The sequence below is a fragment of the Brachionichthys hirsutus genome, unplaced genomic scaffold, assembly GCF_040956055.1.
Source record: "Brachionichthys hirsutus isolate HB-005 unplaced genomic scaffold, CSIRO-AGI_Bhir_v1 contig_330, whole genome shotgun sequence".
NCBI classification, from domain to species: domain Eukaryota; kingdom Metazoa; phylum Chordata; class Actinopteri; order Lophiiformes; family Brachionichthyidae; genus Brachionichthys; species Brachionichthys hirsutus.
The window spans coordinates 405759-425949 of NW_027180340.1; the positions used below are offsets into that span (position 1 = coordinate 405759).

The 20191-nt window shown below is 40.8% G+C and overlaps 1 protein-coding gene across 1 annotated transcript in view; it reads left to right on the top strand.

Moving 5' to 3' along the window:
• LOC137913712 (MAM domain-containing glycosylphosphatidylinositol anchor protein 2-like) overlaps window positions 1-20191 on the top strand; it is a gene marked incomplete at its 3' end in the record, with an annotated part of 116564 nt that overhangs the window by 49787 nt on the left and 46586 nt on the right. Inside the window, exons 4-6 of the mRNA XM_068757343.1 lie at window positions 14170-14366; window positions 17888-18026; window positions 18169-18438. Coding sequence (XP_068613444.1) covers window positions 14170-14366; window positions 17888-18026; window positions 18169-18438 — 606 coding nt within the window. The remainder of the gene's footprint in view (window positions 1-14169; window positions 14367-17887; window positions 18027-18168; window positions 18439-20191) is intronic.

Consider the following 20191-nt stretch of genomic DNA (forward strand, 5'->3'; position numbering starts at 1 on the left):
TTCACAACTCAAACAATTACAACATGGGAACTTACAGCTTGATGTGGTCCCACGTATCTGCTGTAAATGTGTATATATTTGGATTTCGACCTCATAGAAAGAAGGAAAGAAAGATGCCTTAAAATGAATTGTTTGTTACTTTATCAATATTTCTAAAGGTGCCCCCATGATATTTTTTCTTTGGTCTTCTTCTGCATCATCCATCGTTGCACTGAATCCCTGTTTTCTTTAACATCCCAAGCTGGAAAATAAAGAAAGCAGACCCCTCTGCCTTTAATTGTTTCCAAACAAGCAAATCAAAATTACATTTGCATAGGAAAGACTGCAGTAGAGCAGAACATGCTGGCAATAAAGAAGATGCAGTTCTCCAGCCCACTCATTTGACGCATTAACGCTACCCTCGTGCTGAAGTTGTGCAGGTGGCGCTGAGACAGTTTGTAGTCGCGGCTTTCTTTTCTTTCATCCATATCTCCTTTCCGTCTTGTTGTTTATTCTTGCCCCTGTGAGCCACATCCTTGTATCTTGTTTGTTTGGACAGACAGAGGTTGTGTGATTGAACTGTCTTTAGAGAGCTTGTGGAAGACCGAGCAAGGCAACAGAGCAAAGGCTGGATGTGCATCAGGAGCTGACCATCAAAGCCTTGTTTTCTCTGTGCACCATTTCACCTTGGCTGCTCTACAGAGCTGGACTAGCAGTCACGGAAGTGAAGCCAGATAACACACCAGAGACGGGCCTGTTGATAACTGGATGACGTCCGTACTGAATGTGCTTCTTCTGACATATTGAAGACATTACTGTTATCGTTTGTGTTAAATCTTTACTTGGCATCAATTCATTGATGCAGTTGGCATCAATTCATTGATGCCAAGCTTACGTGCAGCAGCGCTGTTTCCTTATTCGGTAGCCAGATTGATCCTCTTTAACCTGAAAGCTGCATCATATGCGTTCCTTCGTGTGTTTTCCATGATGAGGGTGTGTGCAGACCTGTTTACCACTAATCAAGAAAAAGTGGATTATTTTAGCCATTTAGCGTATTTTGAGATGGAAAAGCGTATTCCACATTAGGAAATATTTTTGTTTAGATTTATGGCTCCGCTTGAACTCCTCATACGATGGTGTGTATATATATAGCCGTCTTTTTACACTTTTGAAGCAGCTTCACACAAATCTAGGACTTTTCTCATCCTGATGTTGCTTGTGGTTCAGAATATAGGGTGATCATTTGTTGATTATGGCTGAAATAAGTTCGGAATACTGTCTGCAATAGGCGTACTGGTAAACAGGCCTGTGCGTGCATGAAGCACAAAATGACTGAAGAATTTAGTGAGTGTGTTTGATGTAATTCGAATAGTTTCATTGGTACACTGTGACCTGTTTGATAATGTCATTGGTCTGATGGGAAGAGGCTAAATGGTAACATGGTAACATTTTAGCCTGTAAAAGTCCATAAATTAAAAGTTGCAGGGTTCAAAGCGTACAGGAAAAAAGTAGCGGCTTATAGTCCAGAAAATATGGTAATGATCGTATGGTTTGTGGTATAATTCTCTGAAATGCCAACATGTACTTGAAGTATTCTAAATAAGATAATAATTTATATATCATCAAGTTACAGGATTTTATATTGTAAAACTGTGGACTTTTTAATGTGCAACTATTTATGTAAAATAAATGTGGAAAAACCTTGACCAACTCCAGACTAATTATAAAGCTGCATGTAGCACATAATAATTAAGTGCCCTCTTTCCTCAAATGGTCATCAGATAAAAGTGGTGATAATGGCCTGGGGCGTGGTCAACAAACATAAAAGCAAATGTATAAATATAGCCTATCCCCTTAAGTACACACTGGGTTAACCCAAAAGTAGCAGATAAAAGCAACTTCAACTTCACCCAATGCTGGAAAACCATGGCCCAGCAATAGCTTGTCCTCCACACTAAGAAGCTGGTTTCAATTGTTGACTATCCTGGCAAGGCCAACAGCTCTTTAAAGGCTCTTTAAAGATAAATTTGCCAAGGATGACACTGTGGTTTGGTTTGATATTGTTTGTTCCAGTGCTGTTAAACCCTAAGGGGAGAGGAATTGGCTCTGAAAACCATGAGCCATGAAACAAGTCCTCTCACTGTAGTCCTCTCTAAAAACCCAGCAGCATCAAACCCCTTTATATGTAAAGGAGTAGTTCGTAAAGTGAAAGCAATTGATTTCCGGGACACTGATTGCCCCTTTCTGTGAACAGCTGGGTGCTGAATGCTCAAACTGCAGAGTGACTCTGTTTGACTCCTATATTAGGAAAGTTCTCCAGCTCTTCGCGTCCTGGTGTGTTGGAGGTGCTCCTCATTCACCCATTTTAATTACTTCAAGTATTTAATTCTCCACCACCTGGTGATTACTCACTAACTACTTTAATCTGTTTACCTTTTTATTCTGCAATACCGAGGCCCGGAAATAGATCTTCCAAATTAGACGCTTATTCAATCTTCTGATAATTTCAACAAAGTCTGCAAGCTCTAGTGTGATCGTAGAAAAAGTGGGAAATGGACAAGACTACTGGTTGGTTTGATGTGATGTCATCCACCACTGTTGACGCATGGTGAAACCCACAGAATCCTAATTGTCCTCGCTGCTGAGTTCAATGACACCAAACTCAACTCTCATGCCGCCTTTTAAGGGGTTGTGAAGAAATGAAAGGAAAGAGATCTCCAGGGGTCCAGCTCATGTGAGGAGAATTCTCCTCTCTGAGCTCCTGGTACTTGCAGAGGGGAATTTCTTCAACCATACATTTTCTGTAACACCTTGTGCCTTGTAGGGTTGCTAAGCAGCCGTATCTAGTAACAACGGAGTTAAGTTCTAAAGACCGTAAATTGACAACTTGGCTGACATTTTGGAGACCAGACTTCGATGGTTTGGACGTGTCCAGCGGAGAGATAGGGACTATATCAGTAGAAGGATGCTGAGGATGGAACTGCCAGGGAACAGGGCTAGAGGTCGACGCAGGAGAAGATACATGGACGTAGTGAGGGAGGACATGAGAATGGCTGGTGTTGGGGAGGACGATGCAAAGGACCGGGTGAAGTGGAGAATGTTGATTTGCCTTGGTGACCGAAAGTACAGTAGAAGTGTTAATAACACTGAATAAATTAGAAATACAGGGCTGGTTTTCTTATAAGCATGTGTTCTTAAAAATAGATTTCTACCTTCTGCAATTCAGGTAAACGAAGATCCTGATCACTTCAGGAAATACTTTAACTATATTAAATGTGTGTAGTACATGCACACGCGTACATACACAAATGTTTGTTCTCAATACACATAGATATGATGTCCTTTGAGCCTGGTAAACACAATACACGCATTCTCCATTAGCTAGAATTGTTATTGCACATCCAGCATCATTCCTCCCTGAGCAATGTTATACGTGTTCCCCTGAGTGACTTTAATTCATGGCCCTCTGCAGCAAATGCTATAAATAGTGGTTTGGAGTGTTTTAATGCAGTATCAGCTTTTCTGTTTTGAAGCGGGACCTTTCCGCATAATGCCTTGAATTGTTGTCTCTTGCATATATGTCTGTTTATTGTACTGTTGGAAGAACAAGTTGGACGCACCGCTGCACCACAGGAAAGATACTCTGCTTGGTTAGAAGCAAGGCACCAGGATGCGTTGCATTAGGAAGACTGAGCAATCCTGCCGGTCTCCTCCTGTGTTTTCTTCTGAGAACACTGATTGTCTTGCAATATTGTTAGCCTTGACTTATACCATGCTCACATGTTTTATAGTACCACAACATTAGTATTAAGTGTGGCATCACAAAGCATACACCTAAAGTGGGATAGAGCTGTTTGAATTCAAGATAAATTCAGCAATAGATTTGGAGCTTTCGGGTACAGTGGCATGTCCGCTATCGAGCGACTGCTGCCGAGTCTAATAGCCTTTAATGTACGATGATTTTTTTACACACGTTGTTTGCATCTTTCACAGAAATTAAATTAAGGATGTAAGACGGGCTACATGAGGAGAGACAGACAGTGAAGGCTTCTCTAAAGGAGACTGTGAGCAGCAGATGAGAGCAGGAAGAGATAATGTATGGCAATAACTGACCTCTGCGGCCCAGAGGAGCACTATAGCCGGCTCAAAGGTAACATATTTACAAAGCTCAGAAGTCCGTCTAAGCACATTTTATACCTGTGCTGACACATCAGTTGTGTTTGTCGGCACTTTGGTCCACAGGGAATGTCCTCTGCAAAGTTAATAAAGAACCTTGCCCAAGTCCTACACTGATCGATTTTGAACTTAAGTGGCTCGCCTCTTTTTTCCTACAGGGGAGTCTTTTCAGTGTTTTCATTTAATTTCAGCTGCATTAATTTTTTTGCAGCATCTAATGTTTCCTTGAGTGACTGGTCGAGGAGGGTTTTGAAGCTCTGCAGGGGCAGCTTATTGCGTCCTTAAAGTTTCTCTGACCATCATCAGAACAATATGAGCCCATCTCAGAGAGATTTGGTATGAAGGTGACTCGACGGGCAAGGTCAATAGACTGAAGACAACCGCTATCAGTAATATGTCCCAACATTCCTATGTACAATACGTTGTTAATAATGCTCCTCTAATTGATGATCAGTTTTTAAAGTACTATTACTATAAATTTCACATAATTGTGCTCAAAAAAGGTTTATTCATTCATCTTCTTAACCGCTTTGTCCGTTACCGGGTCGTGCTGGAGCCTATCCCGGCTGTGTACAGACGAGAGGTGGGGTACACCCTGGACAAGCTGCCAGGTCATTGCAATGTAGGAGCTTCTGTTTCTGCACATTTGCAGAGATAATAATAATAAATTGACATATCGGAGAAAATAAGAAAATCACCGAAAATGTGTGACTGTCTTTAAATATTCAAATATTTTGATTAAAAAGAATTCATATAATAATTCATTCACTGTCGAAAAAAAATCTCACTGGCAGTTTAATGGCTTTGTGTGTTTGTCACAGGTTCCCGCATATAAACAATGACAAATTACAGCGGAAGGAAAGAAGCAGTATGATTTCAGTTGAACGACAAATTGCAAAACATTTTCCTTAAACCTCTCAGGTTGTGATAAAATACAACTTTAAACACTTGAAATCATTGTGAATCTGTCAGAAGAAGCGGCGAACAATAATAGAGAAGAAAATAAGGTAGATAGGTAGAAAAAAAACAAGAATTTTAATTTTGTGCATGTGACATTAACGTTGTCTGTCCAGTCAACCAGTGGCAGTTGTCAGTAGCAGTAAACTCGTGAGAATCAGGTGACTGATGCATTTCTTGTGTTACATGAACACTGAACTGTGTTTTTCACACTACATTCCTTCAAAAGAATGATTAGGATAAGACAATAGCCGTCTTTGCCTGTGTTATCTCATGACGGAGTTCTACAGCCCTCACTCCACACTGCTAGAAGAAGAACTGGAGAATTTGAATGAGGAAACTTTTGTGTGTTTGTCTACACATGGGCTTAATCCTCAATGTGTGAATGTGTGTCACTATCACCGTGAGCTCATGGTGTGGGTGAAGAAATAAAAATGGAGGTTGCACATTGGGTTCAAGCACATGAGTATGTATGAACACACTCCACCGGTGGGGTCGTGACTCGCACACATGTCAAAGGCTTAACTTGCCTTGGCAAGAGCCTTCTCAGCTGTGCAACCGAACGCCGTGCAGCAGCATGCGGTCTGCGGCTGATCGCAGGAAATGTGTCTGCATTATGTTTACCTTCTATCGATGGAGTTCAAGAAGGAGCTCGGAGACCAAAGAGGAATTGACGGTTTGTTTAACGTCCATGTTGGCTTTGTTCCATTCAGTCGCTCAGTAGAACTCGCGCTTCCTATCTCATCAGTTGTCCAATTTGTTCTGCCTGGCTGCAGGTTGCCTGCGTAAATGTGTGCAGAAGAAGAGAAGGCGAGAAGGTTGTGGAGGAATCGTTTACTTTACAGAGATGCAAAACGGAATGCTGAAAATCTAAATATGATTCATGTTCGTGCCACTTCTTATTAATTACCGCATGCCTTCATTACGGCTGTTTGGCTGCTGATCTGATAAAGCAGACATTTTCAGTCGCTTGAAGGAAGACTTAATTGTTAACTGGTGCACAATCGTCTGATTGTGTCAAACTTTTATGTTCAATAGCGTTAGTTGTGTTTTTAGTTAACTGATATTAGTTAACTTTTTACGGTAGCCTAATATTTGCCAGATGACTTAAATACTTCTGGCTGAGCTCATTTAGTTTGCAAGCAGTAAAGAAGTCTGCATGCGGAAAGTACGGTAGCCTGTATCTTACAGGCTACTGCACTTTAAGCATACAAGTTTAAATGGTAAAAAAATATGGAAGAGAGTGCATGGAAAATATCCATCAAAGGGCCATTAGTAAAATCAAAACCCGCGGCGAGCAAGATAATTGTACCTCCACAGTCAATTAATTATTATGGATTTAGTCTTGTTTTTTGATTTTCGGATTTTACATATGCTCTGTTTTCTTGCACGACAGCTCTATGATGAGAAATCCATGCAGCAATTGACCAAGGTGCATATTCCATTTCGCCAAATTCTGACTAGCTCACAGCTGTTTGACAGAGTTTATCCTTCCATCCGTTTTCTTGTAGATGAGGCGACCTTAATCGGCTCGTCTTGCAGGTCACGGGAGTCGCCTATCCCAGCCGACTATGGGAAAAAGGTGGGGTACATTCCGGATGGGTCGCCAGCCCATCATGGGGTCACGTAGACAGACAACCACTCAGGCACACTCTCACACACTACATACAATTTGGAATGATCAAGTCAGCTAAATTGCATGTTTTTGACATGTGAGGAAACTGGAGAACTCTGGAGAGAACCCACGCAGGAACGGGGAGAACGTACAAACTCCACATAGATAGGATTCGAACCCGGTACATTTTTGCGTCTACGAAACAACATGTATAGAATTATAATAGACAAGATCCCTTATTGTGTATCGACGAGATTGAATTGTGCAGCAGATTAAGTGCTGTTGGATGTAAAGGACCCTGTGTGATGAATGGCGGGATGCAGACACGGTTGGTTATCTTAGTCTTGTTTGCATCAGGACAGAGAGAATCAGCACATGATGTGTGTATTATGTAAATGTTTGCTGGTTGGTTAATGGAGGTAAAGCCAGTTCTCGTCTGCCCATTACTCTTTCAAGCACTTCCTTTGGGGAGGTGTCTTAAATTAGAATCGTAAAGTCAACCTCATCTTTTCTCCGTTTTTCTCCCATCCAGGAGCTTAAAGCACACCGCAGCGTGTTAGCTTTTTCTATGCTAATGTGATAATCTGGTGAAGAATTTCATTCTTATCTGCTTTTCAATTTCTCTTGGGGCAAAAAAACTGCCACAGAAGTGCTAACAATTATATGCAGTATATGTCCCAAATACGAGGGGGGGGGGGAATTATCATTCATTTAGCATAATGATATTATTGATCTTGACCTCTGCTCATTTATATTAACAGAAATTCAACTGGTATGCGCTGATTGGTTTTGGTCCCCTAACATTTGGATGTGGATGTAACACAATGAGAGAATCAATCTTTAGTGTAAATCATTCCTGTTGAAAAGTAAAGCATTTATTGTAACATAATGGTCAGTAACTGACTTAATAGTAAAATACATTTTCTTAGATAAAAGAACACAATAGTCCGAACAGCCTTGATGCTCAACACGCCCTTCTATAGGCACGACAGCGGACTCCAAGCAGTATCACAATGACGTGATTATACTGATAAAACCTTTACTATTCTATTAGTTCTGGTGATGAGACTATGACATTCCCAGCCATCATTGGCTGCGCCTTGTACAGAGCAAAGAGAGGAGATGGCCATTAGGCTAAAACTGGACAAGGACTTCATCATGTCACTGGCGCTTTGCCACTAATGATGGCTTTCGAGGTGTTGTTTAGATCAGTGCTCTGCTGTTTTCTAGGGAGATGAATGAGAGAGAAGATGGACTGAGACAGACGGCACTGTCGAACGGAAAGGATGAGGAAGAGATTCATCCCTCCTCAGCCTCTAATACACCTACGAGCACAAGCACAACGGCAGAATGGCGCCTCATTATTTCCTCATCTCCATCACTGGGAGGAGGTGCGGGGTTGCTGGCTGTGCTGTGAGGCTGCTGACATCTGCCCCTGCATTTATCAGCACACACTGTCCATGTGTACATCAATACAATCTCTCTCTCTCTCACACACACACAAATTGTTCTTTCAATGATGGCTTCCATGGAAAAACACTGTCAGTGAGGAAGATGGAGGTGCAGCAGTGTGCAAGTGGGCAGCAGCTTCCTGCATAAAGCTCTAGCTCTTACAGCAACACACTGACTGCATCTGGTTAGAGGGAAGCATCACTTTAAAGCTTTAATATCATCTATTTGCATAGTTTTGACTTCAAGGGAAAATGAGTCATTTCAAATCTATACTGAAGATCTGGAGGTTTGTTTAAAGCACAAATAAAAAAGCTCTTTTAGAACCATTCCAGATATTATCTGAATCATTTCTGATTTTTAAGACTTAACAACCAGCTCAAGGCTTACTGTACTCGGCATTACAGTACCTTCTTGGAGTACAAAATATACTGTCACATCCTATATCCATTTAGACCACTCTACTGCCAATGATGTAGCATGCTATTGCTTCATTGACTCCATTCTGCATTGCGGCTTTAATTGCCAGTAATTACATTTAACCAGGCCTGATGACGGTGGCCTCAGAGAGGGAGTTCGTTACTATTATCGTAATGTGCACTGCATATTCTGAGAGAGAGAGAGAGAGAGAGAGAGAGAGAGAGACTACCACGTCAAGTAAAGATGCTTTTACAGAGAGAGCGCGCAAAGGAGCATCATCCGACCTCCTCAGAAGAAATTTATGTTCAAGTTAAAGCAGGGATGTGGAAATGCTTAATGAATAATTCAGGGCTTGTTACTGCTCCACACAAGCGTTCCGAACAGCAGCTTTGGCAGGGCTGTTGCGTTGCCCTTTACAAACCTTAACCCAACTTGCCTTGACTCACCGTTGCTGCGTTTCTGGCAGAGACAGAACATTAACCTACATGAAAGACTTGGATTAAATGGTCTGCCCCTTTTCAAAGTTGTTTCCAGCCCTAGAGGCTACCTCATTGATTACATTTCACCCTCAGATATTCACATTCGTACAGCTGCCTCGTGTAAAAAGAACATCTGCAATTATTTATACATATTACTTATTAAGACTTGGATGTTCATTAATGTTCAGTTGATGAATTTGCATCACCTCATTACATATTAATTGTATTGTATGGTAACGTATATTGTATTGTCCTCTCGTAACGAGGGGCACAACTTTCTTTTACTCTGTTTATACTTTAGCTCTCTTTCATTGCATTTTCTTTTGGTAATACATCCATTATCACTGTTATTAGAACACATGGGTTGACTTTACTCTGCACCATAATAGTAACTGCAGCATAACTTCAATGTCCATAATGTCTAATGAAGACACAAATATTCACTAAATGATTTTAATAGTGTCAAAGACAATGACATTTGGAAAGTTAGATAAATATTTAGATAAATATCTAAATTTCCAAAGATGATTCATCATCTCAACTGAATTGCTGTCATTCACAGATGAATTTCATAATTTTGTGAAAATCACAACAAATGAAAATGTGTTTCATACCGGATATGAAAGAATAGACTGATTTATATTTTGGCAGTTTAGCCACCCCCCCCCCCCCCCCCTCTACATGTCCAAGTATCTTTGGGTGAGATATGGATCCCCAGGTTGCTCCATTGTGGATGCACATACCAGCAAAAATGTAATCGCTGTTTCCAAAGTTTGATGAATAGGAATGGTTCCAGGAAGCATACGAGTGCCGAATCAAATCATGCAGATAGCTAATCAGATTCTATTGTCAGGTTGGGCAGAAAAAGATAATCCACTGTGGCGACTCGTAGAGAAAACAAATGTTGGCAACATGTACATTGTAAAAGACCATCATATGGCCACTCCATAGTATGGAATACCGGTTAATTTCTGGAATTAATGACTGCTGTTGTCGCCACGAGGTTCCCAGAGCAAGCAGCAGCCTCCAACAAGTTGTTGTTCCTGACATTAAAATAGTTCCCGCATGGGGTGTGCCATTGCTGGACTTTTCATTCTCACACTAATCTATTGCCATTTTAATTTTGTGTTTAATTTATCTTTCCTTTTTCCCCCTAATCTATCCAATCACTGTTTATGTGTTTCTCAACATAAAGATGTGTGTGTGTCACGCTCTCATCCAGATATCCCTCTCCTTGTAAGTCGTGCCTCTCCTTTTATTCTCTTGACAGCCCATGAGGATGCTGCAGCTCATATCTCATGTCTCTGAGAATGGCTTTCAGTTTACTGAGATATCTGCGTTACGCAGGCGCCACCATCACAGTGGACCCATTGCAGGAATTGATGCACCATGCCCTCACCTGCAATCCAAACACGTCCAACCACCGTCCACAATCACACTTTAGTGTGAAGCAAGCGCAGACAACAAATAGATGCAGCTAGCAGCAGCTAGTTGTTGCGGAGTACAACCATGAGATAGAGGTCACTGTTGCCTGGCGTCTGAGGAATGAAGGGAGAGGAAATGTTTTGACAGTAAATTACATGCTCGCTTCACATATTCCATCACAGCCCCCACCCCCTCATACGAGATACAAGTCATATATCACCAATATAACTTATTAACCTTTTGCCCCACATAAATGAAATGCATCGAAGCACGCCGTTTGGTATTATATCTATATAATGTATTATGTATATTATTTGTGCTGTCTTATTTGATGTACTGTGTTTACACACAGTGTACTGACGCTGCATGTTAGCAATTTTAGGGCATCTTACAATGCATCAGTTCCACATGCATAACGGAAAACAGTGCAAATATCTCAGACATTTTATCTCATATCCTCGCTGCCCATTATCTAAATGTCTTTTATCTGCAGCTTTTTATTTAAAAAGTGATACTTTAAAAAAACTAAAAGAGAATTGCACTCCTTCACTATATTCCCCACTTTTTGTATAAGCAGATGCCTTTGATATGGATTTAATCTGGTAAAGGAATGTCTCAAATAATTCACCGCCATTGCTTCCTATTTATGGAGGTGGCTGTAATCTTTTTTTTTTTTTTTAGGATTAACTTTTTAACTCCAGTTTCTACAAAAAGCTTGAAGGTGAGGTCCTTCACGAGGCAGGCTGCCAAGTAATAACTTCTCTAATCGCTCGTGCCTTGTGCCCATATCTCTACAGAAAATCCTTCTACAAAGAGAACACGTTGCCCTTATTTTGAATAAGAGCAGGAGACAGCTGCCATATAGTATTATCACCTCATTAACACAGCATCTGTATATCAACAAATTAGTCCCTGTCTCTCTGCCGCCGCTGTACCTTCTATCTCCTCTTCAGGTCAGGTCAGTGACTCCCGCTGGTAATCAAGTTGGGACACTGATTGGCATAAATTAATCACAGGCTTCTCTGTCACTCATGGTTGACTTCCTGGGAAGCATGTTGGTTGTTTGCTTTCCAGGAGATTTCAGCAGATCATGCAAAAGTGATCCAGAGAGTGAATGACATCAAAGCCAGGCAAAAAAAAAAGAGGAGAAAGCTTTCATGAGATTAATACTGGGGAGACAGAAAAGGTGTGTGTGTGCGTGTGCTTGCACGTTGATGTTGTTGTGTGGTTGACTTGTGTGTGGGGGAGAGTGTTTTTTTTTCCATTTGTGTTGTTTCTTGGGGGGGGGGGGGGGCTGGGGAACATAAAAGGAACGAGCTCAGGCTTGAAATGATAATGAAGCCCCATCTTTATTTTCATCCTCTTTCATTCTAACCACTCATTTGTCCAATAAATGTTTTGCTCGGCCTATAAAGTAGATAGTAGTTTGCTATCCAAACAGGAATACCAACATCCCCAGCACGAGTATCTTGACGATAATCTGAATGTTGTACCTCTTTATTTTATTTTATTTTACGTTTTCTGACTCACACATGCAATTATTCTGGCATTTGCACAACTGTGTGTCATGACCACCCCTCCCGTGCATCTTAATATATGGAGAAAACCCTGAGCTTTCAGACTTGTCATGGTTGGTGGGAGTGAGCCGCAGTGATGCTAAGGTTAGCTCACTGGAGCGTTTAGCTGTGCATGGGCAGAATTATTGGCCTGTGAACCCATAAACCTGCAATTACAAACCCTAACAACTCTGGAACAGACGTCCTGCATACTGCAGTTTTCCTCTGGGCTCAGGGATTTAAGCGTCACAATCAGTCAAGCGTGACTTCGAAGCTAATTGCACAAGAGTGACATACATGCACCCACATGCATGTGCACAACCTTGTGGGAGAGAGACTAATGGCGGAGGTGGAATTTTGTTTGAAATTCATCAAATTTTAATGCAGTGCGTACATTTCCATATTTCCATATTTATCTCTCTCTGCTCCGGGCGTGCACTTCCTCTCTGCATATCATTTCAGCCCTATTATTAGCTCCAACCACTCCTTACCTAATGCGCGAACATTCAGAAACACACCCTCGCAGTCTTCTCACCACAGGGGAAAAAACAAGACAACCTCCTATCAGGTACAGCGTTCAAAGACACATGTTATTTGAAGGTAGATAGGGCTCCCAATGAATCACTCCATTTCTGCCACTGTTGGTAAATTGGTTGGTTGAAGCAGGAGAGAGATGAGCGGGAGGCTGGGCAGAGCCAGAGATAGGAAGTGTAGGATTCATGCTCTCCCCCCATCCTCTCTATAATGAATCAGTGTATTTACTTTGAGCAACCTTTCCCTCTAAAATGGCATAGCAGTTGCTCTGTCTTCTCTGAAACGTTGTCAGCCCCCCGCAAAGGTAATTGCTCTTACCTGAGACACTGTAATTGATCATGGATGAAGTATTGACCGCTGCTAGATTTTGATTAAAGGGCTGTAGAGCAGGACACGGCTTTAATGAAACTGAGGAATCAGCATTCTCTTACTGGTGCATCGAAGAATGCCAGTCCACCGTGGCGCACAGGAGCCCTGATTAGGACCCGACCCTCAACTAATCCAGAGGAGAACAAGCACTATTGAATTAAAATAGATGTATTTGTCTATTTGTATCACCTGTAGTGGATAATTTTTCATTGGGCTTTGGTAAAGACTTATTTATTTATTTAAAATCTAATGTTCTCTAAACCGCTTGCCGTCTCTCTCTCACACTAACTGTCTCAATCAGTCAATCATCCGCCGTGCTGCTCACTCGTCGACACGCTCGCTCACTCGTGAATACCCTCAATAGCTTATCAGTCACATGCAAAAAAAAAAAGCCAGCCTTTATCAGTTCGGGATAACTTTCATTAGCTTCTCTCATCCTTTCCCTTAAATTGCCTTCTTGCAGTGATTGCATCTCTCATGGAGATGAAAGGGAAAAAGCCGGCTCCCCACATTCTGTGAGCGTGCAAATGGACGTAATCTACAAGATGAGTATTAGCATGCTAAAAGAAACCACAGCTACGATGAACATCATTTGCCAAGGCCTAATGTGATAGCTGGGTAAGATGATTAACTCTGAATCCATTTAATCAGCCACAAGCGCTTTTTCAAATAACCAACTGTATCGCGTTGGGGCAAATCTTCCCTCAGATATGCTGAGAAATCGGGGAGACTAACAGATGTGTCCGATCAGGCAGTGGCTGAGTCAGAGCAGAGGCCAGCTAAACATCGTTCTATGAGACAGACAGCAAATATCACTTTGTGCACACAAGCCTGGTGTCTGTTGCTCCAATTGACTGTGTCATGAAACACAGCGACTCTCTCATTGACTGGGAAGTCAATGTACCCTTATGCTGCGTCCTATTGACTTGAGTAGTTAAAGCTGGGGGCTTCTCGCCTCCTTTCATCGACCCTTGTCTGCATGCTGATCTCTGGCTCCCCCGATACAATGCTAATTCTGACCTTTTTCCTCTGATCTTAAACCACAATGAAAATAATGGTTGGAGATTGCATTTGTGTTTGTCACTGCTGCCAAAGGTACACAAATATCCATATGTTTATGCAACTTATGGCCTTCGATTGAGATGTCGACAATCCGTGCGAGTGTTTATTGACGCTTTCTCCCTCTCTTCTTGTGTTTCCCAACTCACAGACCTTGATGACCCAGTAGTGACAGTGCACCAGAGTATAGGAGAAGCTAAGGAAAAGTTCTACTATGAAAGAACTGTGTTTTTGCGCTGTGTGGCAAATTCCAACCCACCTATCCGCTACAGCTGGCATCGCGGGAGAGAGGTCCTGACTCAAGGTTCAGACAAGGGCGTGGAGATCTATGAGCCGTTTTTCACTCAGGTAAGACAGAGGCGACATCATATGGATAGAAACACCAAATCAGAAAACAGCTAATCCAAAAATACATTGATTTATTCAGGCCAAATGCTTGTAGCTGTTGCCAATGAACAACAAAAGAGGAGGGCTTTTAGGGTGTTTTAATGGTACTCAAAAAAGGATGGTTATGCTAATATAGAATATGGAATGTGAAAAACAACCATAATTACCTTTTGAAGGCACAGATAAAAGGGTGGAGCTAAGGTTTCTCAATGCTTGCTAGACAGTAGTGCACTCTCAAATTAGGAGATGCACTCATAATAGGTTGCAACTCTGGTGTAGCAAAAGGAAAAAAGTACCATTTCATAAAAGTTTTAAAGGCCTTTAAAAAGACCAAATCCGCATTCAGCTGGAGTCTGTATTGCATTGTCAGTCACTGAAAGTATTTCTTTTTTGTTGCTACTTGTAGCGCCACCCCTATTGGACCTTACTAACAGCAACTTGACTTTTGTTGATCCGGTTGAAGAAGCAATACCAGTGAAAAGTTTGAACACACCTACTATCACAGATCTTTATCTTAAAATCATTCATTAATCAGTTGGAGATTATGAATTCAAATGGGATTATTTACTCATTTAAAAAAAAAAACATGATGTACGTAACATGTTTTAGGTACTTTATGGTAGCCTCTGTTTGCCTTGATGGCAGCTGATGTCTATTATCTTAACAGCTTAATGAGGGAGTCATCTGGAATGCTTCAATTACCAGTTGTATCTATTCAAAAGTGAATTAGTGGATTTCTTCTTGCCTTGTTAATTCATTTGACACCATGATTTGTTGTTCGAAGTGTTTTCTCACCACTATCACGAACTGCCCGCTCATGGGACAATTGCTGAATATTGAATTACAAATGTAGAATCTAGGACTACTCGTACTGTAAAAGTGTATTGAAATAACTTTAGTTGTGATTTGCTGCTATACAAAAATTTAAAAAAAAAATCATTCATCATTATGATGAAATTCATTTCAAGTATTAGGGTTTTACAGTAAATAGATCTGTTTGGCAATACAGGAGTCAACTTTTAGGTTATGAATCACTCAACTCAGTAAAGAGTACAACAATACTAGTATTGTATTGCCTTTCTGATTGGAAAAATGCAAGAACTTTGAATTGCGGAAAGCATCAAACGCTGTAATGAAACCAGCCCTCATGGGGACTGTGCCAGCGAAGACTTACCTCTGCAGCAGAGGATGAGCTCATTAGTTAGCAGCCTCAGAAATCACACAATTAAGAGCAGCTCATATTAAAGTCTGCATGGATAAATGAATAGCCTCAAAGAGACCAAGCTGGGTTGAACAGTAACGTGAAAGAAATTTAGCCAACAAATTGATCGACTAAAATTGGAACTCTAATGCTACTGCAAAACCAACCTTTAAAAGTACCAATATTTTGAGCCGTTTAAACTTAATGTACCGGTAATATATTTTATTTCTTTGTTTGGATTGGATTATTGTGAAAAAAAAAAATTAAAGCACTGAATTAGTGTCCAAGGTTTTGACTGGTACTGGAGCTGAAGCCATAATGAGGAATGTCAGACACTGAAAGTTCTATTTTCTTTGCAGTTTGAAAATTGAGTGGGTCTTTGTTCTAAAAAGGTATTTGTGTAGCGAACAATGGCCTGATTGAGATTGTTGTGTCACAAGCAAGGCAATTGTAGTTTTTGAATTGTTCAAACTGAATGCAATTTGTATGTTGAATTGGGCATTAGAGGGAATTGAAATCTACAAGCGAAAAAGGCACAAAGACATACTGGGGTGAAAAAGAGGTCTGAGAAATGGAAAGAAAGGAACTGAAAGTGATGTTTGGGCAAATGAAGAAAGATTGCCGGGAACTAATGGAGTAGGCAGAGGATAAAGAAGCTGCACAATTGGGCCTCATTAGACACTTTTCCCTTCTCCATCCTGCTCTTCATACCTCTTTTCTCCTTCTCGCTCCTTCATCCTGCCCTCTATTAAAGCAATAATTGCGTCTGGAAATTTTTAATGCAACCCAAACCCGGAGATTAGCTTTGTGTGTACAGCTCAAAATAAATCCTGACTGAACTCCTAGTAATTTGCTCATCTGAATGTCTACGAACAATCTCTTTCTACTATATATCTGAACTTTCCTGAAACTCCGATAATTGAGTCACAAAGTCAGAACTGAGTGACATTGATCCAACCGGGACTCCATTTGGCGAGGCAAAACATGCCAAGTTCTTCTTCCTCCATTATTTATCAGTCCACCTTCACTCCTGAGCAACATTTCAATCAACTTTGTGATATGCCCACTGATACTGTAGAAATGCAGTGGTGGCATTTCAGACTCTCAGAACTAGTTTATAATTAAGCCCAGGGCTGTGCTTTCATTGAGGGCACCCTGTCCTTTCTTTAACATGCTCTTTTACCTCTCTCTCCAATTTTCTTCCACAAAGTACCAATGAATAACATAATTTTCATAGGCGTAATGGAGCCATTTGTTATCCACCCATTAGATGCTTACCTCTTTATAGCAGTCAACATGTGTTTCCTTGTGGTGCCATTTTCTCTTTGAGGTCTTGTTGAGATCTTGAGAAGGTAACCTTTAAAATAGCCATTTAAAAGGTATTCTTCATCGCTCCACTGAGGTTCAATTCACATTCATGTCAATTATAACAAATATTATCGCTATTTTCTTCATTTTCTTCAGTCATTTATTTTTCCTGAGGATAAGCATTCAATCTGAATAAGACAAACTGAACCCGGCAGTGTAAAACAACTCCAAATATTTCCTTTTCATCTCATGCAACCACAAATCTAGTTCCTAAATCTGTTTTATACTTTAGTATTCTTTACATAAGCATTGACTTCAATCCTCTTCACTGCCATTACATTTTCTCCATGCCTGTTCCCGCCTGCTGTGAGGAAAGCTTCAAACCATTTGAAAATCACCATATCTGATTTGGAGCAGATGAGCGAGAGAGAGAGAGCGAGAGAATGGAGCATGGTTTCCATGACTAAGCTAACACAATTTAGCGATCCATGTGGGTCATTAGGTGGGAAAGTTCTTGATAGACATAAATGATTGTCCCAGTGTATTGACTGTAGCATGTGGCTGACTCATGTCTGCATCTTTACTCATCCCAACCGCTCACCGCATCCCAACACCCTCACATGGGAGTTCTTTATGTGACAAAGGACTCACTTTACATTGCTAAATGTAAAAATGCTGCAGGCCATAAAAGGGAGAACAAAAATCCTTGCTATTGTAGGTATATTGAGTGTGGTGGCGGATTAACATCCTTAATAAAATACCAACATATTTTTTCCTGCTCATATTCTTGAACTCAGCTGCCTTGTCTCTTGGTTTCATTAAATCTGAATGCATATTCATCTCTCTAACCTTTCCTCTGAGCAGTTTGGCCTTTGTCATCTCCCTCTTTGTACATAGTTTTCTGCATTTCCTTGACTCGATTATGTTGATATCTTTTGCACACATTTGCATATCCGTGTTGGTTTGGTCTGAGCTGCAGGGGGAAACGAAGATTTTGAAGCTGAAGAACCTGCGCCCTCAGGATTACGCCAACTACAGCTGCATCGCCTCTGTCAGAAATGTGTGTGGGATTCCTGACCGCAGTGTTATCTTCAGACTCACCAATAAGACGGGTATGCTCACACTATTGGCTTTTCTGCCTAATCATTAACCTATGAAGCTTTCCTGATAATTGAAAGACAGACGATGATGATGAGCGCATGCAGCTCATCTTCTGAAAGGTTTTCAATGGCTCCTGCTGCCTGTTCTCCACAGCCTCCCCGTCCATTAAGCTACTAGTGGAGGATCCTATTGTGGTGAATCCTGGCCAGACAGTGTCCCTGGTGTGCATCACCACCGGTGGAGAGCCTCCACCCATCCTCGCCTGGGTGGGCAGTAACGACAGCCTGCCTCAAAGGAGCGTGGTGAAAGGTGGTACCCTCACGCTTCCAGCCATCACCTCACATGAGGCGGGGGTCTACAGCTGCGTGGCCAGCAACAATGTGGGAAACCCAGCCAAGAAGTCCACCACCATCGTAGTGCGAGGTGAGAAGACATCAGATGTGCATGAAGGCATATGAAGCCCAAAATAACAATTATTATTTAAAATCAAATAATAATTCTGTAAAGTTGTTCAATAGATTTTATTGTTAGAGTTCATTTTATTTCAGCATGAGAATTTTGACTTAAAAAAATGATACCTTATATTTTGTATTAAAACTTCATGATGATGTAGATATCACTAGAGCAGCAAGTGGCAGCTAGCTGGCTAGCGAGCTTCTTCCTGTCAGTTGCAAAAAACAAATGAAAGCTGTTGGCATGTTTAGCTCCTTTTGAATTTTCCATGAGAAGATTTATACAAAACAAATTTGCATTCATTTACTTGTTTCTTTTTTTCCCATTATTGTTAAAATTAATTAAATTGAAATTAATGTATGCTTACGCCACAAACTGTACCAAATCTTTGCGCCAAAAATTTATAAGAAATTAACTCCAGGTCACAATATGGACACGCAGTATGAAAGAAATTAAAAGTCGGAACTAACTTAAAAATGTCAATTTCTAAAACATTTTGCAAAAAATAATAAAATAGAATAAATAAAATGATCAGACCAACATTTTTATTTCATTGTAGGACTTTAATAGATGTGTATGCTTGCGTGAGGGAATCAGTTCTCAACCCCTTAAACTGACTGCTACCTTGAGGATTAAGAGTGATGTGCAACTAGGCTTTCATCATTGGCATAACAGAATATGCTAACACGCTCTATGAGCCTCTAAGAGGCGAATAAAATGATGCATTGATTAGTGAAATCCTTGCAAAGGAAACATCCTTCATGGGATGATCCAAATGTAAATTTCTTTTCCCAGCCCACATCAAGTGGGACACATTTGAATTTGACTTTAGCAGTTTGGCTCAGAAAGTTTTCTCCTTTTGTCTCGGAGATTAAGCCACAGCTCCATCATCAGGTCATGTCTGTGCTCGTCTGTGTGTAAGCTTTTATTTATGCTGCCATATTCTCCCTAGGATGAAAATCAAAGCGTCAACAAATCATTTTTGATGGCTCTGTGGACAGATAAGCCCCTTCTTTTTATGGTGATAGTTCCCGTATAGTTGAGGACTTAAGAGACAAACAGAAGAAGTCAGAACACACACAATGCAGTCAATCACCACAGTCAATATTGCACGCTCTCTCTCTCTCTGATGTGTTTGGTGCTGACATTGCTTCTCAAATGGGACCTTGGCAATAACATAATCAAAATCACCACCCCTTCACAAACATGCAAACAAATGCATTGATCCCGCATTTAAAGTTCCACAGCATCATCTTTAAAAGTTAAACAGGGTGGATATGTAATATTCTTCTTGACTTAAGGAATTTTTATTTTTATATTTTTAGTTACTGAAGTGCAGTCTGAAAAAAGAACTTGGATTAATGTATCTCCATCCTACCTGAAGCCTACAATAGATTGATTATTCAATGTTGCCCTAGTCATCTGACAGTGAAGAATCGTTGTTGATTCATGCATAAATCTGTTGAATTTTCTACACAGGTAAATTAAAGATATCCCTCTTGCTTCGTGATAAGCACGCATTGCCGATGGACTAAAATCAGTTAGGAGCAGTGAATATTTTCTGACTGTGCCTCTGAGTAATTTGCCGTAGATGCTTAATCGGTCATACAGGGTAGGGTGCTCAGTAAATTAACCAGCAAGACATCTGGAAGTGTGAGTTTTGAGGGGAAACAACCCAAAGAAATCTTGGCACTAATTCAATGAGGAGAGGGTAAATAATTTA